The sequence below is a fragment of the Leptidea sinapis genome, chromosome 16, assembly GCF_905404315.1.
Source record: "Leptidea sinapis chromosome 16, ilLepSina1.1, whole genome shotgun sequence".
Lineage (NCBI taxonomy): Eukaryota > Metazoa > Arthropoda > Insecta > Lepidoptera > Pieridae > Leptidea > Leptidea sinapis.
In genome coordinates this window covers 3,255,981-3,283,286 of record NC_066280.1, presented here as the reverse complement: position 1 = coordinate 3,283,286, position 27,306 = coordinate 3,255,981, and the positions used below count along the sequence as shown (strand labels likewise).

General features: G+C 34.9%; 1 protein-coding gene across 1 annotated transcript; it reads right to left on the bottom strand.

Annotated features, from left to right (window-relative positions):
- Positions 1-26,762, bottom strand: LOC126968595 (O-acyltransferase like protein-like). The gene is made up of 12 exons (XM_050813609.1): positions 26,465-26,762; positions 17,319-17,458; positions 12,966-13,305; positions 12,148-12,256; positions 11,883-11,970; positions 10,961-11,116; positions 10,573-10,764; positions 8,922-9,092; positions 8,460-8,604; positions 5,541-5,730; positions 5,309-5,451; positions 1-175 (listed from the first exon to the last, which is right to left on the bottom strand). Exons 7-12 carry the CDS (start codon positions 10,746-10,748, stop codon positions 32-34), a joined length of 969 nt encoding a protein of 322 aa, XP_050669566.1. The 5' UTR covers positions 10,749-10,764; positions 10,961-11,116; positions 11,883-11,970; positions 12,148-12,256; positions 12,966-13,305; positions 17,319-17,458; positions 26,465-26,762; the 3' UTR covers positions 1-31.
- Positions 26,763-27,306: the final 544 nt, after the last annotated feature.

Genomic DNA, 27,306 nt, shown 5'->3' with positions numbered 1-27,306 from the left:
CATTAATAATATCATAAAAATGATTTTAAATCTACTCCTTTTTTGTGACTTGCTTTGATAAACGTTTTTGGTGTATCACATTCTTTACAACATTGGTGAATGGTGCCTCAAGGAGTAGATACAACGGTAGAGCCAACAGGAATGATATACACGTCACCTCCATAATGTTCATTACCTGAAATAAATTATGATAACTCTAAAAGAGAGTAGTAAGGTTTTGTACACTTTACTATGATTTAAAAACATCAAGTTTGATTTAAAATAATTTAAATGTTAGTGCATAGTTATAATCGAGGTACTTATCTATTTCGTAATATGGTACGGGTCTGTAGTAAAATAAAACAACATAACAAAGCCATGACGCTCTTTCTAAAATATACACACTGGGCAGTTTCATGCACAACGTGGGGCACATTCGTACATAGTCATATATACACACGGGTGTACACACGGGAGTCTTACTACTAATACGGTGAAATAATTCTTATGCATATACAAAATAGAAATAGTTATTGAGATTAAAATGATAACGGACGATGCAGACCCCATAATCTCTGTGACCCTTCGCGATGGAATACGGGATCAGTGGATTTTAGCTTCCAAATCTGGATCTCTCACAGCAGCAAACATTGGAAGGCAGGGAAACAAACTGTACCTGCGTGAATCACTGGCCTCCGCAACTCGCTTCTTATTGTGGAAAACGAAAGAGGAATTAAAGGATCTCTTTAGATATATATGGTGTAAAAATGGTGCTATATTTGTGCGAAAAAATGAAAGTGCAAAAATTATATCGATTCGATCAGTTAAAGTTAAAAATCAGATCAGTTGAAGTTAAAGCTAAAAAACTGTAAGTCTATAAATCTAAGTACTTTTGTTTTCATCATTCTAATAACTATCTAACACTTTCGGATTTAATATGGATAGTGACAACATTTTAGAAAAAAATTGCACTCACTGGAACGATTTCTGTAACCAACTACCGTTTGATAATATATCTTTGCTATTATTTCATGTAAACATTCGTTCGATTATCAAAAACTTTGCATTGCTAGAAAATATAGTATCAAATTCCTTGCACACAATACACATAATAATGATAACTGAAGCGAATATAAAACAGGATATAAGCATGTTATTTCAACTAACAAATTATACACTTCAAGTACAGCTTAGGTCAAACAAAAAAGGAGGAGGAATATCTTAATATATATAATTCTTGTGTGCGTGTGTATGTCACTGAACTCCTCTTAGACGGCTGGACCGATTTTGATGAAACTTTCTGTGTGTCTTCAGGTGGATTCGAGGATGGTTTAGATTCACAATTGAACTACCTCCTAAACGGCTGGACCTATTTTGATGATATTTTGTGTGTTCCAGTGAATTTGAGATTGGTGTGTGTCTTCAGGTGGATTCGAGAATGGTTACAATTAAACTACATCCTAAACGGCTGGACCGATTTTGATGATTTTTTTGTTTGTTTCAGTGAATTTGAAATTGGTTTAGATTCTCAATTCCGTCCATATAATATAATTCTCCTGCTCATGTGTATGTTAGTGAACTCCTCCTAACGGCTGGACCGATTTTTCAAATTTAAGACGTGTGTACAGGACAACGTCTGTTGGGTCCACTAGTTAATGTATATTCATAACAGTCTGAATTTTACACGAACAAACAATTTCATTTTAAATGAATTCGAACATAACAACAGACAAAAGAAGGTTTGTTTACGAATTGTCATCATTATTATGTAAATATTGGTGTAATCGATCATTCATTATAATGGGTGATATGAACATAGATATCCAAAAATTGCACCCCATAATTAAACAATATTTAAACACTTTGTCTGATCTAGGTTTTTCATGTGGCATCAGCAATAATTGTACGCGTATAGAAAAATTAGGCAATAATATAACAAAGTCATGTATCGACCACGTCCTAATTCGTGATAATTCTAAGTGTGATATATGCACAGCAGTAGTAAACGTTGCACCTGCGGATCATTCTATAATCGGTTGCGCGTTACTCGGTGCATTTGCACTTAATAACATGAATAACTCAAGTACGAGTACATACACAGTTCGAAATAAGTTCACTTATGATAAAACTAAGCTACGAGCTGAACTTTTGATGCTGGATTTGGAATATTCTTTATCCTACAACGACCCCAATGATATTATAAGGCATATATATAGCAAATTTTATTATGCTTATAGCAAATGTATAATTGGAAGTCCAACTAATATCACTAAGCGAAAATCATGTGAGTGGAGTAATAGCCGTCTGACAGAAATGTGTAAAAAACGCGACAAACTTTTTTACATATGGCGTCAAGACATGAATAATGCAAAAAATAGGCTTATATATAATAAATACAGAAATAAAACAAATAAATATGCGCAAAGGCTCAAATATACGTACACCATGAAAACAGTTTCGAATAATTTTAATAACCCGATTATCGAGCATAAATAAAATAATAGAGCGATATATTTGTGATAAAATAAATGCTTTTCTAACCAAAAACAATATAATAAACGAAAATCAATTTGGTTTTCAAAAAAACAAGAGTACTTCGCAACTTTTAGAAAAATTCTCTAATGAAATAAATGGTCACCTAAACAATAAACTAAATATATTAGTGATGTTTATTGCTTTCAGCAAGGCTTTTGATGTTCTAAATTACGATATACTTTTTGAAAAGCTCTCGCAAAATGGGATACAGGGACCATTTCTTAACTTAATCAAAAGCTATCATAATAATCGTTGTACATCAGTGAAAGTATTAAACACTAAAAGCACTATGATACCTACATTAAGCGGATGTGCTCAAGGCTCAATCTTAGGTCCTTTAGAATACTTACTATATGTAAATGATATGTGTGGTGTAATCACAAAAGCCTCAGTGTACCAATTTGCAGATGACACTTGTTTGGTTATTGCAAACAAAAACCTTAAATTAGCAGAACATGATATGCAATCAGATTTCAATAATATGTGTATGTGGGCTCATGATGTCGGATTGGTTATAAATATTGACAAAACTAAACTTATGTATGTACATTCGTCTCATCATAAAACACAAAATGAACCCGCTATTATCGCCCACCACCACCGTTGTTTCCACAATCCAATACAGACGTGTGATTGTATAAAAATAGAAAATGTACAAGAATACTCGTACCTTGGGCATATGATTGATAATAGACTCAATTGGGGACCTCATAAAAACCATGTTTGTGCTAAATTGAGATCGGTGCTTTGTAAACTTGCAAATTTAAAATATAAGTTACCTTATAGTGCCCTAAGATTTATTATATATGGCTCTGGCGGATTCCGTTTTAAACTACGGACTAAACCGTTACAGAAGTACGTACAAGTCATATTTAGAGGATATAATGTACAAATTACAAAAAAGAATTCTTAAAACTATCGTTACAAATTATTTTTATAAACACAAAGAAAATACGGACCTTGCACTATTTAAACATTGCAAGGTTATAAATGTCTTTGATAAAGTGAAATTCCGTATATTGTCAGAAATAAATGAATCAAAATTCCTTCGAGAAATTCAAAGACTGCCTCATCTATGACAATTTACAGGAACAAACATGTCATTTAAATTACCTAAATCTACAAATATATATGGCACCAGAGCAAACAACTACGTCATTCCTCTATACTTAAACGAGACTCCCTTAGAGATTTAAAAATTATATATAAATAAAAATAAATATAAGTCATCGTTGAAAAAGTACTTTTTACAAAATCCTTCATTAATATAATTGTATCTGCGGTAAGCTAAGTAGACAACTAATTTGTAATTACTAAGATTTAGTTGATAATTATTTTTTGTTTTGCATTTTATTGATTTCTATACTACTTTGTTTAAAATTGTAATTTAACATCTTGTAATAACTGTATTAATTGAAAGTAATTGTTCTTTTCTTTTTAAATATTATGTAATTTTATTCTAAGCGGCTTCACACACAGATAAGCTTCCTAAAGTTTAAGTGTGTGTTATTATATTGTAAGCTATAACTATATTGTATTTTAAATAAATATTCTAAAAAAAAACAGACTTATTATTCGTTAATAATAATAATAATTTTAATTACAAAATTAAAAAATAAAAGCTTTGTATAAACCGCCAGAGAAATGATTTCAACAATCCAAGGAATTGTAAGTTCATCACAAAAAATTACAGTGTCAGAAATACTTATTGGAGTAAAACGTTTCCTAATATCCAAAAAATGTTTCCACAGAATATAGAGACACATTTCGACTCAATGCAGAGAAGGTGGTGCCGGCACTGCTGCATTCCTACCAGTTATAGGCACGCTGGTGGTGATTTAACTTGAAACACAGTACCTTGTTGGTTACTACCATAACAAAAGAGATGCGATTACGGAAGTATACGAATAAAGATAGATATAAGATCGCCTATGTCGAACAGGCCACAATTGTTCTCAAATAACTAGAATTTGTGTATTGAATTTAGAGATTGTATATTTTCCATTTTGACTCAAACGTTTCTTGGCAATATGGAAAAGTTATAAATATTTCACGGTTACAATTTACTTAGCAAAGGCATCAATGAACTAGGTACCTATTATGTGTCGAAATTGCATAGATAGCCAGTGTACATTATTTAATTAAAAATATCATCTTTTTATAATTTTGAATCATTTTGTTTGATCCATATCAAACGAAAATTTCATATGTGAGGATAAATATAACTGCCATTGAGATACCTTGACAAGAGTCGGAATATTTTTTATAATAAGGTAACACTTTAATAACTCACCATTCCTTTCGCTAATATAATTGATAGGCAAGTCGATGGTGATTTAACTTGAAACAGTACCTTATTGGTTGCTACCACACCAAAAGAGGTGGGATTACGGAAGTATACGATTAAAGATAGATATAAGATCACCTATGAAATTGGCACAATGTCGAACCGGCCACTTTGTTTTCAAATAACTAGTATGTGTGTTTTGAATTTAGAGATTGTTTATTTTCCATTTTGACTCAAACGTATCTTGGCACTGTGGAAAAGTTATAAATATTTCACGGTTACAATTTACTTAGCAAAGGCATCTATGAACTACCTATTATGTGTCGAAATTGCATAGATAGCCAGTGTATATTAAATTTAATAATATCATTCTTTAATTTTGAATCATTTTGTTTTATCCATATCAAACGAAAAATTAATTTTGTTAGGATAAATACAACTAACATTGAGATACCCTGACTTGAGTCAGAATATATTTTATAATAAGGTAACACTTTAATAACTCACCAAGTTAATGAAAGATGCGTTGGCCAGTTGAGTCCTAGTCCCGAGCAAATATTGAATAATGTTTACATGGATGATATACACCATGTAGCTAAGTCTGCTTGGTATCCGCCAAACACTCCAGTCTGCTAAAATGCTTCCAAAATCTGCAATTATAATATAAGGGAGTCCGACATGTGTACAGTCATACGCATAAAACACATTTAATACTAACAATATTATATTAAATACTTACTGTTAAATTTGAACACAAAACTGAGTACAAGGAACGCGTACAAAATCGCAAGTATGGGTCTATGCACTGCAGCAAATATCATTCTGAACAGAAGAGGTGCTCGCTCGTGGCTTCCGATAAAATACTTTCCAGATATACTGAACAATAGAACTGTAGCTGGTATAACCATCCACGTTAACAAAGATAAAATCTGGAGACAGAAAAGTTTAATGGTGACTTTGAAAGCTATTTCTTCCTCCTTATAAGATAAACAAAATAAAATTTCGTACACTTACTAGCTAGTCTATCTCTAATCTCAATGTATTGTGCTTAGTTACTACTTTGAACTGTAATTAATATAAAACCAGGTACAAATACGCCTTATTTTTTTTTCTTTTATGGAATAGGAGGACAAACGAGCGTACGGTTCACCTGGTGTTAAGTGATCACCGCCGCCCACATTCTCTTGCGACACAAGAGGAATCACAAGAGCGATGCCGGCCTTTAAGGAAGGTGTACGCGCTTGTTTTGAAGGTACCCATGTCGTATCGTCCCGGAAACACAACACAAGGAAGCTCATTCCACAGCTTTGTAGTACGTGGAAGAAAGCTCCTTGAAAACCGCATTGTGGATAACCGCCACACATCCCGATGGTGGGGATGATATCCTAATTTGTGGCGTGTCGTGCGAAGGTGGAATTCGGCGGCAGGAATCAGGTTGAACAGCTCTTCGGAACACTCCCCATGATAAATGCGGTAGAAGACACACAATGAAGCGACGTCTCTACGCAACGCCAAGTGATCCAGACGTTCACAGAGCACTGGGTCCCCGACAATTCGAGCTGCTCTGCGTTGCACGCGGTCAAATGGATCAAGCTGATACTGGGGTGCGCCAGACCAGAGATCACAGCAATACTCCATGTGCGCTTTGTAGAGCGCTTGTATGTGGGCCGGCTTGAAGTATTGCCGTGCTCTATTAACGACGCCCAGTATCTTTGAAGCCAATTTGGCTTTGCCTTCCAGATGACCACGAAATTGGCAATCGTTCGAGATTTCGAGACCCAGTATTCCGATACTAGGCGAGGCTTTGAGGGAAGTGTTGTCGAAGAGCGGTGATACGACAAATGGGATTATTTAGTGGTTAACGCGCAAACTTGAGTCTCCTGGGGGTTAAATTGGACAAGGTTCAATTTTCCCCATTCCGCGACCTTCTCAAGATAGGACTTGATAGAAGACACAAGTTTCTCCCGGCACTGGTCGACGATTTCCCGAGAGAGACCTGCATGGCCCATGTATACGGCATCACCAGTGCTATCGTCTGCATAGCAATGAATGTTGGAGGTGTCCAACATATCATTGATATGCAGAAGAAAAAGCGTGGGAAACAGCACACAGCCTTGGGGCACTCCAACATTCACGGGCTTCGGGTTCGAGCAATATCTGTCGACAACGACCTGTATGCGGCGCCCAGTGAGGAAGCTGGAGGTCCACTTGCACAAGCTCTCGGGAAGCCCAAATGATGGAAGTTTGGAGAGGAGCGCCTTGTGCCATACAAGATCAAAGGCCTTCGCTATATCCAGGCTATCTGCCAGGCCTTCCCCCTTGCTTTCAATAGCCGCAGCCCGTCTATGTGTTAGGTATACCAGAAGATCACCTGCCGACCGACCATGGCAAAACTCGTATTGTCGGTCGTTGATCAACTGTTGACCCTCTAGGTATACCAAGAGCTGACGGCTAATTATGCTCTCCATGATTTTGGAGAGCAGGGAGGTAATAGGCCTGTAGTTTGCCGGATCCGAAATGTCTCCTTTTTTTGGCCTATAGCTATAACCTCTCCAAAATCATGGAGAGCATAATTAACCGGCAGCTTTAGCTGTACCAAGAAGGTCACCAGTTTATCAACGACCGACAGTACGGGTTTCACCATGGTCTGTCGGCAGGCGATCTTCTGGTACACCTAACACATACATGGGTGACGGCTATCAAAAGCAAGGGAGAAGGCCTGGCAGTTAGCCTGGTTATAGCGAAGGATTTTGGTCGTGTATGGAACAAGGCACTTCTCTCAAATCTTTCATTATTTGGGCTTGCCGAGAGTTTATGCAACTGGACCTCCAGCTTCCTCACTGGGCGCAGCATAGAGGTCATTTTCAACGGTTATTGCTTCAACTCAAAGCCCATGAACGCTGGAGATCCCGAAGGCTGTGTGCTATTTGCTACACTGTTTCATCTGCATATCAATGATATGTTGGACACCTCCAAAATACATTGCTGTGCAGACGACATCACTGGTGATGCCGTATACACGAGCTATGCAGGTCTCTCTCGGGAAATCGTCGCCCAGTGCCGGGAGAAACTTGTGTCTTTTATCGAGTTGTCTTTGGAGTAGTAAGAACTTAGCCCCCCGAAGGCTCAAGTTTGCGCGTATACCACTAAAAACCCCATTTGTCGTATCACCGCTCTTCGATAACACTTCATTGTCATCATTGAATTGTCGGGACCCAGTGCTCTGTGAACGGCTGGATCATTTGGCGTTGCGTAGAGACATAGCTTTCATGTGTGTGTGCTACAGCATTTATCACGGGAAGTGTTCCGAAGAGCTGTTTAACGTGATTCCTGCCGCTGAATTCCATCTTCACACGACACGCCAAAAATTTGGATATCGATATAGTCCTCCACAGTACGGTTTTCATGGAGCTTTCTTCTTCTTACTACAAACCTGTGGAATGAGCTTCCTTGTGCGGTGTTTCCGGGACGATACGACATGGGTATCTTAAAAAAGTGTTTTATTTTAAGTGTTTCATTTAAAAATAATTATTTACTTACAAATTACGGTATATACCCTTAGACTTGTGAATGATGGTTTATTGTTTTCAAATTTTGGCTCCACCACACACTCGTTTTAATTGAAGAAGTTTGGTTCATGATTTAACTTTAGAATTACCTTGCGATTAGGAAACTTTTTATCATTTCGTTGTGCGTCATATATGTACAGTCCCAAACACATTCCGATGACGTAACCTGGCAAGTTGTTGTGAGGTAAGGAATGTATACTACGGAACTCATAGCTCTCTATTCTTCGAATATATCTGAAATTTTATATTTAAAGTAAAACCAATGAATTTATGTACATCTTGAAGTATCACTTGTTAATGTAAAAGTCATATATTAATTATGTTACTCTTTACCGTATTAAGTCGCAGTCTTTCCACATTTTTTATATAAATTCCTATTCTTAACACTGTAATGGCATTGTTACTGTTACAATTACTACTTTTGTGCGCGAATAGCATTTTCCGTATGTACATGATTATAATATTATGTGTGGACTCAATTATCCTTAACCAATTGCCCTGTTAGGTCACTTATAAGTGTAATAAAAAATATTTTTTTGTGAATAACTTACTCTGGACTAATTAAAACAGTAGCTTCAGTATCTTTTAACCACACAGGTAGCGCTGGTCCAACTAAACCAACGAGGAACATTATGATAAATGCGAGATTCCTAAAACGTCTCCTGGTGGCCAGATATATGAATAAACCGATGGTATATAAGTGAATTTCCACAGAGACCTGCCTGGAAATAAAATGAATTGTTATTATACCATCTAATATAACAATTGTAACATCATCACATTAATATTCTAAGAAATTTATTTGATCTAAATATTGAGCCTTAATATTTTATCTGACTTTATTTCTTGGGTAGTCCCGCTTAGAAGGTAAAATGTGACGTGAACAAATTGGATTGTCTCGAAACATTGCCACTAGAAGGCAGTTGAGAGCATCTTGCTCACCTATCGCCATTCTTGTTACGTCGAATACGCGCCGCTCCGCTTTTAAAAATTCCTATTTGATAAAAACTAAAAGAATCCCGTGAAATAAATACTCCTGCATCTGTGCTTCAGTGGGACCCTTTGTGACCCCACGCAGTGGTAGTTTTTGGTGTTTCAACCACTCCACCGGTGGATTTAATAGGATCTAAGGTTCGCTGGCCGGCAGCCACTGGAAGAATCACATAGAAGCTAGACATCTCCCATCTCCCTGTCTGAGAGGGATCACAGCACCAGCAGCCGAGGTACGTGGGCTTACATTGCTGTGGATAATAATATAATATTGGTGTTTTTCGAGGATTCATCATTAGGAACAAATTAATATAATACTTGAGCCTCTATTACTGAACCATAATATTATTTTTTTTGGTACTTAATTTGTTTTTAAGAACAATTGTAAAGGTGAAGGCTATTTACACGCCTCATCAGCACTCAATGTTTTAATTAGGGATTGCGTGAGGTGACGTCATCAACGCAGGTCGGAGTTGATATGGTATTTTCATTCAATAATATTAATATTTTTAATATATTGTAATCATAGTATTGTAAATATATTTATAAGAATTACTTTGTTGGAATAAATTTAGTACATATTAGTTCATATAAACATTATCATTGCATCAAAATCATAACTTGTAAAAAAAAAAAACAAATCTCGCAACTCAGTTCTTCTAGCGTAAAAAGTTGTGAATCCACGTTATACCAAGTCCGTCAATTTATTTAGTCCCTACAGTGTGTATTAAGTTATGTAATTAGCTAACCTAACATATTAAAAATCTTTTTAAAAAAAAATAGATTTACTTAAAATAAATCAAAATCCGGGACGCCTCGTCACGCATTAAATTCAGCTTTTTCACGTCTTAAGTCCCAAAAGGGGAACTTATATCGTATGTATTGTATCATATTTATGGAAGTAGTTGATGGAACAATAACTAGCAGTTCGAATAATGTTAAACGGAATCATCAACTTCAATACTGACAAATAATATGATCTGAGTCCTATCGTATATAATATTGTAAAGCGAGGAGCAATTGAATATTTCCTCGATCACAGGCAGGGAGCACGTTGGTCTTCTCATTTAAGATATACTATATTATGCGCAAAGAAATATAGTACGTATTCACATAAAACATAATATACTGCCATATTGACGACAGTAACTGCCGACATTTTATGTAAGAGATCGGGATGAGACGATTGTTGACTCTTGGCACCAGACTTACCAGGTTTGATATAAGCAGGTTCTATTTTCGGTATATGGCAGAAAGATGTTCACGAACAGTAGATGTGACCACCAGTATTGCCGACAGTCTCTGACCGCTGTGCCCACGTAGTAGTTCCACAACGGACCATTGCCGAGGTGGCGGTACCACGTGGTGGTGAAACCGAGGATCATCATTATTGGGGGCAGTACCCTGAAACGTAGAAACAATCAATAAACGAAAAGCAAAGAGAATTAAACCAAAGAGTTTATTCTCTACCTGAACGTTCTCTATGGTACGTTGTTAAATGTAATTCAGTATTATGCTGGTAAAAGTAGCGTCAATCTGATTTAAAAGTTTATATATCAGTACAAAAATTAAACAATGGGTGGGCAAGAATTGAACGTACTTAGTCTGTTTGTCCGAGAGAACCCCTCGTCAACTCAGGGCTTACATTCCGAACATGACGGGAGACATTCCTTCCAGGCCGCTCGACTTCTTAACCTCCTGGGAAAACAGAGCTTGCCTTGCGGCTTTCTGTCTGAAATGTACTTCAAGCATGGCGCTGTAACATTTCATACAAGCCATTGAACGTCTTGTCGTGCAGGGCAAAGTGGAGGGTTCCAAAGGGCGAAGAAGGTCGGCCATGCGATGTACCGACCAAATTAAGTCTGCTGTGGGCGGTCCATTGAACAAGTGTACCAGGATGTCGGACAGAAGGGAAAAGTGGCGAATGCTCGTGGGGCCAATCACTTCTTCAAGAAGAAGTTGTGGCATCGCAGGAAGGCTATTCTGTTTTTTTTTTTAGAAACAAGTTATAGATTAAAAGTTTTGAAATTTGTTATTACAAGTTCTAGTTACCTTCCTAATCTACAGATAAATAGCGATGGCAATATCATCCAGGATTCTGAGCGTTGCTCTGCATTGATTTTACGCGAATGCGTGAGGAGACATCCTGACATCACGAAGTAGATTTGCGTCAGAGCTGCTGAACTGAACAAAACTTGGTAAGACAGCTTCTCAAGATTCTAAAACATTGTTAATTCTTTATTGTTAACATGTAAGATAAAATATTTTTATTGTATCTAACCCTTCTATTGTTTTCCCAGACGCAGGTCATTCAACCTTAGCACCTTTCTTCAGCACTCCATATTTCATAAAATTGACATTATTTCATAACACACTAATTGTGTTTCTGTTTGCAGCCGTACATAGTTGAAGGGCGCCGTTGCTAGTGAAAGTACTGAGCTAATGAGACCTAATATCTTATATCTCGAGGTGTTGAGGTGTCAAGAAGTAATTAAATAAATAATAATAATTAATACTCTTACCAATTCAAGCTCTCGAGGATTGTCAATAAAAGTTAATGACATGAACCATATTACGTGTGCCATGATTACTAATAATATTAATACAGTTCTGTGAAAACAAATATCACATAAGTTATTATAATAATTACAAAAATGTACTCGCTGCGGAAAATATAATGTGAAAAATATGACATTATATATTTTCTATGTTACATTTTCCAAATTTGATAAAAAAATCTATAATTTTATTTATAATACGAAGACCGCAACTGCAGGAAATACATACCTGATCGCGTCTAAGCCTTGAAAACTTCTTAATCTTGGATCCTTTCGCTCGTTTGAGATAAACTCGTTCCAATTTTGAAATACGGAAAAACTTAGTAAATATTGATTACCTAAAAATATAGCAAATTTTAATTTTCTTATGAATTTGTTTTAAATAACGAGAAACTATAGACGTGAAATTTGAGTTTGTTTCTCACCCTGTCACGCCTTAACTACTCGACCACACTTGTTGTGTGAAAAATATGAATATCAGGGGTACAGAATAAGACACAGGGTACCTTTCATCACGAAATTTTTAACTTTTCCGAGGGAGCGCGGTAGAAATTTAAGGCAAGTTTCAGTATAACGTATTCAGTAAAATCTGGAACCATTGTAGAATCACTTATGTAACCTCACAGTGTGTCCACTTAATTTTATTGGTTCTTGGTATTTATTAATTAGAGATTTCAATATTAATTCTAACGTTTTACGTCTTTCACATACAATGATATCTTTTAAGAGGTGCTGAGAGAGCGAGATACATATTTAAAGCGAACGAAGCCACAGTTAAAAGCAAATACTTCTTATATATTGATATCTGGGATAACTATTGAATACTATTATTACTATTAATATTATAATATGTAATCAACAAATTTATTTTAAGTGTTACTTTCCTGGCGACTTCATTTTATTTCTTATGTTTTAATTTTTATTAGTATAACTATTAGTGAAAATTCGTAATAAGCCTTCAGTATTTAATAATATACCTACTTGTTAATTAACTTTAAATTTTTTAATTAACATTGATCTCTGTAGGTGTTTATCAATAATTCATACCTGTACTTTTATTCATTGTTCTATCCAGCTGCGCGTCATACAAAGTGCCAATAATATTGAGCAGAACTATTATTAAAATAATAACAGCAAATATCCAATCTCCAATATCCACATCTACATCAACCTGTCGTTTAGAATTATGGCAATAATATATTCTTGATACTTGTGTTTTTACTTTATATTCATTATAAATAGTTTCATTGATGCATTCAGAAAGCACGATATTTAAGTCTTCCATGTTTAAATTGCTAATGTTGTTTCCTTTGCAACTACTCGTGACACAGATCCCTCGCTCTAAGCTTGAGTGGTTATATTGTTTTTGCTTATTTTGGGAATATTTCTGCAAATAAAATTATTGGTTACAGTAAGCGACATAATGTTCAAAAGGTGAAATACTGAATGTGTTTCAATTGAGCATTGAATAAAGTATATTTATAAAAGAAAGAAGAATTATTGATTTTTTGCAATAAGATGACAGGCGAAAATACGGGTCTCCTATTGTGAAGTGATTACCAACACCCATGTTCTCTTGCAAGTTGTAACAAACAGAAGCCCACTTTGATTTGAAGGTCACAAATCATATCGATTTGATCCCACAGTTGACATAAACCACATGAAAGTTTTTTTCATGTAAAGATTATAGGGGATAGACATAGGAGACAGTTTATCAATAACTATCTTTAGATAATACCACAGTGTATGGATGGATACTTACGTATAAAATAATACGTAATGATGATAAAATTAGACACTTTACATTTTGGTTATTTTTGACGCAGCAAAAGTTATTCAGGGCCTGCCTTGACCCAAGAAGAGTCGCAATTAACTCTGCTTTATTCAGTTATGAAGGAAGAAAAAATTTCTATCATACAGGTATATGCACCCACAGAACCAACAAATAAAGAAGGTTTGCTGAAAACAGAACATTTTTTTGAAACCCTGCAAAATACTTTAAAACATGGACATGAAAATATAATTTTGATGGGCGACTTCAATGCAAAAATAGGTAAACGGAAAAATGGCGAAGAACAAATACTAGATAAATACTGCTACGGGAAAAGAAATAAAAATGGCGAAAGATTGATAAGCTTTGCACTGCAGAATAATTTATTCATTCTGAATAGCTCATGCAACTTAAAAGAGAACAAGAAATGGACATGGATTTCACCCGACGGCAAATACCAAAACGAGATAGATTTCATTATGACGAACAACAGAAAATACTTTAATAAAATAAATATTATAAGTCAATCTCAATTCAATTTCGACACAGACCATAGAATGGTACGATCAGAATTGATGATTTCTATGGCAAAACGGCCAAGAACATTACAGAGAGCAGAAAGGCCACTACGGTGTAAAGCTAATGAAAATAAGTTAACGCAAATATTAAAGTCTATAAATAACATTACAATGGGAAAATGCACGACCATAGAAGAAAAATACAACAGTTTTATAACAAATCTTAAAACAGAAACAAAAAAACATAATGAAGCCAACAAAACCAAAATTTCCGATGATATTAAAGAATTGATGGATCGAAGAAAAATATTATTGGAAAATAGAAAAGAACATATAAAAGAAATTACGACATTAAGTAAAAAAATTAAAGAAAATATAAGGAAGGAAAGGAAATCAAAAAGAACTGCAACATTACAAAGACACATAGAAAAGACAGGAGGAGTAAAGAAGGTTTTCAAAGAACTGATACACGCAAAGGAATGGATGCCAAGTTTTAAAGACAAAAACAACAAAGAAATACTAAAGAGACAAAAAATAGCAAACACAGCAGCAAATTATTACAAAGAGCTTTATAAAAGAAGGGAAAACCAGGTAGACCGAAAAATTAGAGCTAACCAAGGTACTGAAGAAATAAGAAATCAAGAACCTGTTCCCAGAGTTCTACTTTCAGAAACCCTAAAAGCCATAAAAACCCAAAAAGATGACAAAGCGCCGGGAGAAGATCAAATAACGAACGAATTATTAAAGGTCACAATAGAAGAATCAGCACCAAGACTAACAGAGTTATATAATGATATCCTAGATTCAGAAGTTATCCCGGCAGACTGGACCAAATCAACTATAATATTAATACACAAAAAGGGTGATAAAAAAGACATTGCAAATTACAGACCGATAAGTCTTATGTCAAACATATACAAAATATTTTCCAAAATCTTGCTTTCTAGGTGCACAAATATATTAGAATTTAACCAACCGAAAGAACAGGCAGGATTTAGGAGTAAGTTTTCAACTTTAGACCATATCCATGTTGTCAAGCAAGTCCTGCAAAAATACTCGGAATATAAAAAGAAATATTACATAGGCTTTGTAGATTACAACAAAGCATTTGATACGTTGGACCACAATGCTATATGGTGCGCACTTGAACAACAAGGTGTACATCAGAAATTCATTCGCATCCTGAAAAAAGTATATGCCGAGAGTAAAGCTATTATAAGACTCGACCAATTCAGTTCAGAGTTTGCCATAGAAAGAGGCGTCCGTCAAGGAGATCCAATCTCAGCAAAATTATTTTCATCCGTATTGGAAATGATATTTCGTAAGATGAATTGGGAGGAATATGGCATAAGAATAAATGGAGAGTACCTAAATCATCTACGCTTCGCTGACGACTTGATACTTTTCTCTGAAAATGCTAAAAACTTAGAGGTTATGCTTCAGCAGTTAGCAGAAAAAAGCATGAGAGTTGGACTCTCTATGAACACCGAAAAAACGAAAATAATGACCAATTCTGACAAAATTATAATAACAGTAAATAATGAACCCATAGAATATGTAGAAGAGTATATTTATCTCGGACAAGTGATAGCTACTAAGGAGTCAACAGAAAAAGAAATCAACAGAAGGGTTACAAACACTTGGAAGAAGTATTGGTCATTAAAAGAAGTGATGAAGAACATGGAAATCTCTATAAAAGACAAGAGAAAAGTATTCAACTATTGCATACTGCCTTGCCTTACCTATGGTTGTCAGACCTGGGCCCTTACCCAAAAACAACTAAGTAAGTTAAAAGTTTGCCAAAACTCAATAGAACGAAGTGTAGTCGGGATAAAGCGCCAAGACAAAGTGCGATTGGATCATATCAAAGGAAAAACTAAGTTCAAAAGCATAGAGAAAACAATACGCACTTTGAAATGGAGATGGGTAGGTCACTTTATGAGGGATGAAACACCAAAATGGACTAGATCAATAACTGAATGGTACCCCAGAGGAGATAAGAGGAATAGAGGAAGACAGTTCATACGATGGGAGAATGAACTGAAACAGATAGGAGGACCACTATGGAATAGAATAACAAGGAACCGGAATGAATGGAAGACCTTGGAGGAGGCCTTTGTCGAAGGATTAACTGTTTGTCTGTTAAAAGAAAGAGGACACAGTCTGTTTAAAAGTTACTACTAATAATTAGGTTAATAATATAGTTATGTAAGATAAATTAATTAATTAAAATGATTTATAGTATGTCTATTAGCTAGTAAGTAAATTTTTGTTTTGTTAACTGTAATAAAGGCTTTATTATTATTATTATTATTATTATTATTCAGTTATATTACATTAATGTCACTGTCCATCTGCTGGTCATTCTGATGATTGCCTTTATGGTCAGTTAGAAGATTAACGATAAGATAATTAATAATTGGCTTCAAAGAAACTGGGCGTCATTAATAGAGCACGGCAATACTTCAAGCCGGCCCACATACTAGCGCTCTACAAAGCGCAGGTCCGGCCACACATGCAGTATTGCTGTCATCTCTGGTCTGGCGCACCCCAGTATCAGCTCGATCCATTTGACCGCGTGCAACGCAGAGCAGCTTGAATTGTCGGGGACCCAGTGCTCTGTGACATCTGGATCACTTGGCGTTGCGTAGAGACGTCGCTTCATTGTGTGTCTTCTACCGCATTTATCACGGGGAGTGTTCCGAAGAGCTGTTTAACCTGATTCCTGCCGCCGAATTCCACCTTCGCACGACACGCCACAAGTTAGGATATCATCCTCACCATCTGGATGTGTGGCGGTCCTCCACAGTGCGGTTTTCAAGGAGCTTTCTTCCACGTACTACAAAGCTGTGGAATGAGCTTCCTTGTGCGGTGTTTCAGGGACGATACGACATGGGTACCTTCAAAAAAAGTGCGTACAACTTCCTTAAAGGCTGGCAACGCTCCTGTGATTCCTCCGGTGTTGCAAGAGATTGTGGGCGGCGGTGATCACTTAACAACAGGTGACCCGTACGCTCGTTTGTCCTCCTATTCCATAAAAAAAAAGATTAATATAAGCTGGATAAGATTTCAGATTATTACGAACAACTCATACACAAGTACTCCACTTACTTTTATGATATTTGTTACGTCATTATCAGGCTCTGTTATGACATCCACAGCAACAACACAAAACACACCGTCTTCGCTGCCCATGCATTGTTCATAGTTATCCAGTTCAAACAGCGGCGGCATACGGAAGTACTCTGTAACTAATAACAACCTAAAATTAGCAGAAACAAAGAATAGAAGAAACAAAAAACAGAAGTCTCACTCCAAAAATCATTTAAAGAAATAGGGACTTTTGCGGTCATATAATAAGGTGTAATTCAGATCGCACAGCGCTATTAACCTACATTTTTATTTACCTAGAAGTTGCTTCCCTTTCTATCGCGTCACTTTTACCTCTTCTGTCAACATCAGGGTTGTCTTAAAAAAATAAGCCAGTTTTTTCTATGATATAAATATGTACCTATGTAATTATATTTTAGGTTAATTATAAATTAAAGGACATGAAGGGAAAGTACCTTAAATATCGAAGATAGGCTATTTTACTGAAAGAAGACTTTATCTTTTTTTTAAAAGTTAGTAATTCTGTATTCAAAGATTTTCTAAAAATTACTTGCCTCGTCTGGGAACCGATTTAAATGTAAAAAAAAAACACCCCTTCTCTTATGATGCCAATCGAAAGAATGGCCAAAAACTAATAACTCTTCTTAAGTAACATAGTATTTTTAGAATTAAGTGGATATTTAACTTAATTAATTAAATGCTCAAAATGTGATCCCTCTTGTCTAACGCAAATCGCCAATCTTTTAATGAGTCCGCTGCCTGTTGTATTTCTTATCATTTTATGGTGAATACTCGATATGATATGGCACAATTCTGTTTGTAACTCGCCCACGTTCTCGTATCGTTTTTTGTATAGCATATCTTTCACGTATCCCCAAAAGAAGAAATCTAATGGTGTAAGGTCCGGGGATCTGGCCGTCCATCTAATCGGTCCATTCGTACCAATCCAAGTAGGAAAACATTCATTATACGTTGTTCCTTTCTTTTAAAATACTATGTTACTTAAGAAGAGTTATTAGTTTTTGGCCATTCTTTCGATTGACATTATAAAAGTAAGGGTGTTTTTTTTACATTTCAGTTGGTTCGATTCCCAGACGAGGCAAGTAATTTTTAGAAAATATTTAAATGCAGAAGTACTAACTTTTAAAAATAACATAAAGTCTTCTTTCAGTAAAATAGCCTATCTTCGATATTTAAGGTACTCTCCCTTCATGTCCCATAACTTTGGGACACCCTGTATATCAATATTCGCTATCAAACCTACATTAGTTGCAGATAGTTTTCATCCCAGAAAATAACGAATTCCCGTGGGACAGTTATGAATCTATACTTACTTATATAGCGTAATACACAACAAATTATACACATAATTTAGTAAAATTTATCAAGTTGATACCTCGTATTGCCGGTAAAACAAGCGGTATTATAAAATTTAAAAATATCATAAAAGTGTATCAACATTTGAGTTGAGAAATAAATTATCTAACATCACGCTTTTTAATACCAATGGAAGCAAAGTTCGCAACAGGATCGACAAGTCACGCAAAGCAGCAACCTTTCACGCACATGGACCAGAATGACCCGCCCCCCAGCCACTAGCTCTGCGAATTTTTTCTGTCATTGTTGCAGATGTGCACGAAACTTTTCGCAGCTTGGTTGAACGTGGAAGAAATTTAATTGAAAGCCGCAATGCTTAGGAACGCCACTCATCCAGATGATGGGGATGATATCGTAATTTGTGGCGTGTCGTGAGAAGGTGGAATCTGGCGGTAGAAACCAGATCAAACAGGTCTTCTATACTCCCTATAGGAATACTCCCCGCGATAAATTCGGTAGAAGACACACAATAAAGCGACGTCCCTACGCAACGCCAGTTTGGGCTCATTTATTTTATTTGGCAAACAATCTGGTGCTGGAAGAAATTTAGACTTTACTGAACCCGCACCACAACCCAAAAAACGAATTAAAACTACTTATGAGATGCTAGTTTATATTTTGCAAGCTCGTTTACTGTATTTTGAACTCTAATTTTTTATTGTTACGTCTCACAGTGTTTTCACATAATTGTATTATTAACAATAATTCTTAGTAATTACTTGATATTCACACCGGATAATTAATTATTATGAACCTTTTTTCATTAAATTTATCTTATCTCTCATATGAGTGACTTTTATTTCTTCATGAGAAATAAGGAATTCTATAAACAATAACTTCAGAGTTCTTATATAGGTATTAAATCTTCTATAATATTTCACAATAAAAATATTTGTATATGAGCTGTAGATAGATAATAATACTTGTCATTATTGAAATACTGGGGCGTTTTGAGAATCACAAGAGTTATCTACATAATAAGTGGAAATTTCACCCCTAAGGGAACAAAATAAGGGATAAACAGTTGCACAGAAGTCCAAAATTTTCGAAGATGGATGAACGGAATTTAATATACCTATTTCGTGATAGATATAAATATCGCGAATGTTGAACTTTATCGAAATTGTATTCCTAAGAAAAAATTAATGGCTTGATAATTTTGAAGTACAAAGCTGTATTAAAAAATTGGCTGGATTTTGAAAGTATTTAAAAATCAATAAAAGGTTGACATTGCCATCACGTTGGTATCATAGTAGGTATTTAAAATATTTTCATTCAAATCAGCAGATTATTATGATAGTTTAAATATGATATCAAATAAAAATGCCATAGACCTGAGTAGAATGGGCGAAAAAAACTGAGCTTAAAAATTGTAAGTTTCCTTACAATTTTTTGGAACGCATTTCCTTATGGGACGATGCGGAAGGGGTACCCTAATCGGAAAAAAAACGTCCGGAACGTAAAAGCGTAGCTACGCGACAATATCTTGCTGATTATTATTTATATATAAATAATTGACAAGTAACAGTTATTGACACTTGACACATTTCTGACAAATTACATTGATTGTTTATTTTATTTATTTGGAGCATTTGGAGCATGGTAACAAGGCCAAATGAAACTAAAATAAAATAAACGAATTTTAATTAAATTATATTTAAATAGGTTTATAACTGCAAAATTACATTGACATAAAAGCAAAACCAACTTTCCTTTTTGATGTTATTGAAAATAAACCCCTTGACTATTATACGTTGCGCGCGCACGACATCTAAAAATAAAAGTTTTCAGTTTCTGACGTTTCCGACATTAATAATTTTTTTTTCGTTTCTTCGTCCATTATAAGGACAGGCAAAGGGTTCAAGCCAATACAGCCGTATTATATTCAATAATTTATTTCACGATTTTTACAATATGGTTATTTCTACAAACGTAGAATAGTACGACGAAAAATTATTTTAAGGATTTGTTTTGTTACGCCAAAGAAGTTTAACTTCTTCCGTGCATACATACATACACTTGTTTTTATTTTAGACAGTGGAATTCAGTAGAAACTGCCGCTTTTTTAGGGAATCAGTAAAATTTATATTTTTATATTTAGGAACTTCGTTCCTATCCGGTGTCTCACTACACCACACGGTTTTTTTATTTAATATCCTGTGAGCTGTAGCTCCTCTCCAATCTACCAAAACCGTATAACCGCAGAAGCTTGTATAACGGTTTCTTTTTCTGTACAAAACTATTATCTACGATATTTTCTTTTAAACCTAAAAGCAAAAAGTGATAGAATTACTTATTACACAACATGAAAATTTGAATACAGTGATAATAAAATAAAAGAATTTATTCTCTTCACTCACAAAAACGACTATGAAACATATACCTTTTTACTACCGACAAATCAGTATATCGGATTTTATATGGTTCTCACTGTATGTAATAACTAAATCACTCCTTGGTTTTATCAACAGGTATGAATCAGAACGGAATAAGTGAGTTTGCTGTGTTTTTCGTGTTACGAGTAATGAAATTTGTTGCTTTACTTTAATATCAAAAGTTTTTAGTCTCATTTCAAGATAGTCGCGTGCGCACGTGCTTCATTTAATAGATTTTTTTTTATTAAATATTATGGACTGTGTGCGTGTATAAGGTACAAGATCGTATACTTATGTGATATTGTCGTCCAGAACAAAAAAGTTTTTGGCTATGGTAACAACAAAATTGCGCAACACAAGGTATTCATATTCTTTACTACAGAGTTTTGAGTTTATAATTTTACTTAATTCAAAACAAAAGTCATCAGTAAGTATAGTAATAATTCATTTTAGTTTCCAAGACATCACTATTCTTCTGAAAGTGATACTGAACCAATTCAGCATCGTACTGTCATCGTTGCAGATGTGGACGAAACTAAGAAAACTTCTCTAAACGTCGAACAACTGGTACGTGTTCCGCCCATTGCCAAATATAGGTCTTTCCAATCAACCGGCATATAAAAACCTCTTCTCTGTGATATTATACCGATATAATCAAGAAAAATCTAGGCATCGTGGGTGATAATTATTACAGATTGACAACCAGTACCAAGAGCCTCGCTGTATTATGAATGTGTTAGTGATGAAATCGAGACAGATGGAGAGCTTGTTTGGCGACGTATCCGATTAGGAAGATCCACTACTCTACAAGATTTACTTGTAGAAGATACATCTTCTTTCATAATTCTTCTTTAGAGGCTTAGTATCAGAGGAAATTTATCAAAAAATGTGGAATAAAGTCAAGCCGATGAAGAGGTGGAGAAAATCAAATGCATATCCGTATTTAACCTAACTATTTACGAAGTAGGATTAACCAACAATGCATACTGTTTTCTATGGTCTGAATATAAATGTAAAAAAAAGGTACTATCTCAGGCTAAAATAGAAACCAATATGTGGCTGTTATGCTTGTCTGGGCTATTCACAATATTGAAAATCTGCAGATAATTGAGCAAAAGTGTTTGGAATTTGGACATACATATATGGAGGTAGATTCTATGCACAGTGCTATAGAATCACAAAAAAAAGAAACTTTGGTATATTCTGCAAGGCGTAAAAAAGAACCTGTTATTCAAAAAAAGAAGATAGTTGAGGAGCCATATAAAACACAAGAATTGAAATATTATGACTTTTACGACTTAAAAGATCTGGCATGTAAAATAATTCATAACAAAGATAAGGACAATGTACGAAATAGAGTGCAGTGGCTTAGAATTAATAGATTTCATTTTACGACATGAGTCAGAATTTTAGTTCCATAGATATTAACGGCAAAGATAGAAACTAGAGCTACACGAACAAAAAGGAAGAAAAGTGAAGCATTTCCAAATTAATTGAAAAATATGCATAATGAATTACCTATATCCGAGGCCAAAAAGGATTTACTTATTGTATTTGATTAAAAAGATATAGTATCGGATGAATTGAAGCCTTGGTATAAAAATTTAAAGACGTTGAATAGTGTTCCTTAACATATTGAAGACGAAGACGAGTTGCCTGGCGAGGAAGATTTTTTTACAATTTTCTGTGTTCTTGATTTCTTTTGATATTTTTCCTTTCTATTACCATTAGGTATATACATGCGATAAAGCTGTTCTTATTAATAAAAGCATTATAATAAAAAAATATACAACTTATTTCTTTTTGTCTTTTAGTAATTTTCAAAATATTTACAAGTAATTCTGTCTTCCCTCTCTTGGCGTGCGTCCGTGCAGAATGGGATGTCGCTATGCCAACTAACGGCCGTTCCCAATATTCAGTCTATCTCTTTCTTGAGATAAAATCGTAACTATCGTTGACTTTTCTGTCCCAAAAAACTTATCTACGGTAACCCACCTTATTCGTACACGCTGTCTCTCATCGGGACGACGTATAGTTTAGCAGCGATAGAAGTTTGTATGGAAATTGCAATTCACGCGTCACAATATAAGGCGATAAGAATGACTTATCGAGTAGGTATATTGGGACAGCTTCAGATAATTAATAGCTAATTACTGACAGTAGTATGTAGTAATTTATCTCTATCTGTAGATAGTATATTGGGAACGGTCGTTAAAGGCTGACAGGCTTGCCCTGCATGTTTGAGTATGACAACTCTCTCTGTTAATGATTATTCTCATATTAAACATTTTATTGAGATAAAACTTGGGCAACTATTAGTAGTATATATAGTACGCCGTATTTGTTTACTATTTAGGACACGTAAAAGTGGCCAGACTCACTTACAAACTCAGCATTTTGCATTTATGTAGGTACCTATATTATATAATGTATGTTGGTGATACATCAAAATTACGCAAACGTTTAATAGTCAATGCCTTCCACGAGTAAGTAAAAAAAGTAAATGTAAATTAATACAAAACAAAAGAAATTGAGTAAAGTAGCTGCATCGCCCACACACACCGTAAATACATTTAAGTATTTTGCGAGCATTATATAAGCGATTTAAATAAAAAAAAAAATCAATAACTCTTAAGAATCTGAAGCAGAGTTTCTGGTACCAGGATCATCCTGCCACCTCAAGTAGCGCCCGTTCACGAGCATGACGCATGGGCCAGCCATCGCCTCCCTTGACAATGTTTTAGGGAATGGGACGATCCGTAAGCAGTGACATTTAAACGAGCAACAAAAAAGAATATTCATCTACATATCATGCAATACTGACTAAATAAGTACCTCTACTTACAATTCTGCTTAAATTTGTAAACTCTTAATATTATATTTAATTAATATAATGTACATGGGGCACACTAAAAGGTTTGCACTTCTAGCTAATCGGAACTATTTGAATTTCGAATGATATATTTTTGAAAGGTTGCAACCTTCTTAGTAATAAAAAAAACAAATGGCGGGAAATCATTTGTCAATTGTTTTTATTAAGTACACAACGAAAATGGAATTAAGTCGAAATTTTAGAGCGATGATTTTTTATGATTTTAAAATTTCTCTCTCTCCGCAAGATTGTGCCGCTCGTTTTCAAAATGCTTTTGGGAGAATAGCACCTTGCATGAGCACCGTGCAGCGATGGTTCGCTGAACATGAGAAAGGTCGGGTTTCATTACAAGACGAATTTCATGAAGGGCGGCCTTCAACTGCCGTCAACGAAAATAATGTGGCTACTGTTAAGCAGGTAATTGAAGAAAACCCGCGGATTACCTATGAGACAGTTCGAGGACTATTGGGGATTGGTATGACCCAAATTCAGAAAATTTTACACGAAGAATTGAAAGTTCGGAAACTTTGTTGTCGTTGGATCCCTGATGACTGACAGCGGGCTCGCGTGGAATGGTGCTCACTGATACTAAGGAAGTACGACCACGGACATTCTAATACTGTTTATGACATTATCATAGGAGACGAAACGTGGGTTTATTGTTTTGAACCCAAAAAAAAACAGCAATCTTGTGAATGGGTGTTTGAAAATGAGAACAGGCCAACAAAAGTGAGGCAGGCGAGAAACGTTGGTAAAAAAGGATCACAATTTTTTTCTCAGCTACTGGTCCCATCTGCACAATTCCACTTGAAGATCAAAAAGTTTTAATGCCAAGTGGTATTCAACCATTTGTTTACCCAGGCTGTTAAAAAAAGTTCGCGGAAGACGATCAAAAGGCCGCGTTCTCCTACATCATGAGAACGCTTCTTCACACACGGCCAACAAGACTGTCTTTTGTAGCTTTCGAAAAACAACTCCTCACTCATCCTGTACATAGCCCCGACTTAACACCCTGTGATTTCTGTATTTTCGCCAAAATCGAAGATTTGATGAGAGGTTTTACTTCTACCAATTCCGAAGTGGCAGTGATAGCGTACAATCAGAACGTAGAATACATGCCTTCAGACCTGTGATCCTCCTGTTTTAAAAAATGGTTCGATCACATGACAAAATATTTAAAATGCAAAGGAAAGTATTTTGAAAAGCAATAATCATAATATTTTGGTAATAACATGTTGTTTTTTAAGTTACGCAAAAGTTTTAGTGTGACCTACGTATTACTATTAATAGTATAATATTTTTAGTAACAGTAATTAAAAGCTCAAATCCTTTAGGGTAATGAAATAAAATCAAAATAAAAAAAATTAGGTTCAATCATTAGGTCAAGGAAATGACACTTAAGAATGTTTAAAAGTTTTCTTTTTACATCCACCGCCACTTCGGAAAGGGTTGAGCTTTAGTTAGAAGAAGAAGTGGCAAGAAACAAATTGCCACTCTTTTTAATCAATATTTACATCTTCATCTTTTTACAACTCATTTCACTTAAAATATATGTAAAGTCATGTAATAAAAATACTCAAACGTCTTCTCAACGCCTTACACGAGTAAGTCAAAAAAATAATGGAATACATAAAAACAAGAGTTATAACATTATTAACAGTAGTTGCATCAATCCACACACACCGTAAATAAATAAAGGTATTTTGCCGGCACTTTATTAACGATTATAAAAAATATAATAACTTAAATTTCATGAGAACTTAACCAAATAACAAGAAAAGAATGTTCATCTACAATATAATATTAAGTAACTCTCACTAAATACCTCTACTTACGGGTTAGAGTCCCACGTCGTTGCTTTCAAATTTTATTTATGTAATTAATCCCAGAAGTGAGGGTTATCACTTTACAACATAACAAATTGTTTTAAATTCATGCTGACTATACGAACTCTTTGTATTTTATTATAATAATAATCTACACAATTACACAAAGAAAGAAAATAAGCTTCGTCGATTTTCCGAAAGATATATAAATAAATTAAACCTCCCACAATCAAATTTAGTACTACATACATGGAGTCCTTATGTAATGTCTGTAAAAATATATAATCATCTGCCAAAAAAATTCGAAGCCTAAATAATGAAAATGAATTTATTAAAATACTGAAAAACTTTTTATTAGAAAAGTGCTACTATGCCGTAATTGACTTCCTAGACGAGCCAAACGAAAATTAATAAAAATATGGGTCTCCCTACTACGGTCTGCTGTTCAGACCAAATTGCGACACCCAAACTGGGTATCCATAATACTACCTTGTATAATTAACTGTTACATTACAAATGTTATATTAAGGGATTGTATTTATGAAATTGCAATAAATTGAAATTGAAAATTGGAAATTAATAATAATAATAAATGTTTATTTCAGGGATCAGACACACACGTAAGCTTAATTTGTGTAAGCTTTTGCTTTTAATGAAAAATAACTTGTTTTTAAACGAATATAACAGAATACATACCATTTAAATAATGTGGATCACCACAGCATATTTCAAAGAACAACAGAATCACAAGATATTTGATATTCATATTGAGTACGTGTGTTGCCTAGTAAAACTAAAATAATAATGCTGCTTACATTGGGTAGATTATACATTTTGATTAAATATTTTTGACTTTATAATTATTATTAACGTTAATTAAATGACGAGCGTGATTGTAGTAATAGCACTTGGAATTTAAATAAAGAATCATTAGCGACACTGTATTGTAATGCTCATGGTAATAATATTTTCGAACGAAATAGTTATTTTAGCATATGTTAGTTAAATAATTAAAAAAAAACACTCCGCTGCAATGAGGAACTGCATAACAGTCATTTCACTACAAATTCAAGGAAATGTTTCACTACCATATAAAAACTGTTTTGTTATGATAACCAGCCATAGTTGACAGTTGCCGGCTCCGACTGTATCTCTGTATTTCAAGCTTATGTAAAAGTACTCTGTGGTCACAGTAAGTAAAATTCAGTAACTATTGACCTCTGTTTTAAACCACTGGACTGGCGGCTGTCAATGTGCTTTTGTGCCTGTTTGATATTTGCCATTTTGGCGCTGTTGGCCACGTAGCGAGGGTCTGCGATACTAAAACGATTGAAGACGATCTCAGCAAACATCATTTTTTTGTCACTCGTGGTGTGTATCCGGTTGGTATCTTCTTCTAGACTAATTTCGCTGGCAGTTTGCAGGGCTGAAGGGCGAGAACTTCTATAATTTCGAAATTTTCAGTATCAACGGGCAGGCCGCGCATGATATGTGGGCAATGAATTACTGAACAAGGAAATGTTCTCTCTCCTATCAAG

Excerpts from the sequence above, each read along its gene's own strand:
- LOC126968595 (XM_050813609.1), bottom strand. The coding sequence starts at position 10,748 with ATGATGATCCTCGGTTTCACCACCACGTGGTACCGCCACCTCGGCAAT. Across the intron at positions 8,605-8,921 it reads ACTGTTTTAATTAGTCCAGA|ATATATTCGAAGAATAGAGA; the intron begins GTAAGTTATTCA and ends ATAAAATTTCAG. Across the intron at positions 5,452-5,540 it reads TTTTGTGTTCAAATTTAACA|ATTTTGGAAGCATTTTAGCA; the intron begins GTAAGTATTTAA and ends TTATAATTGCAG.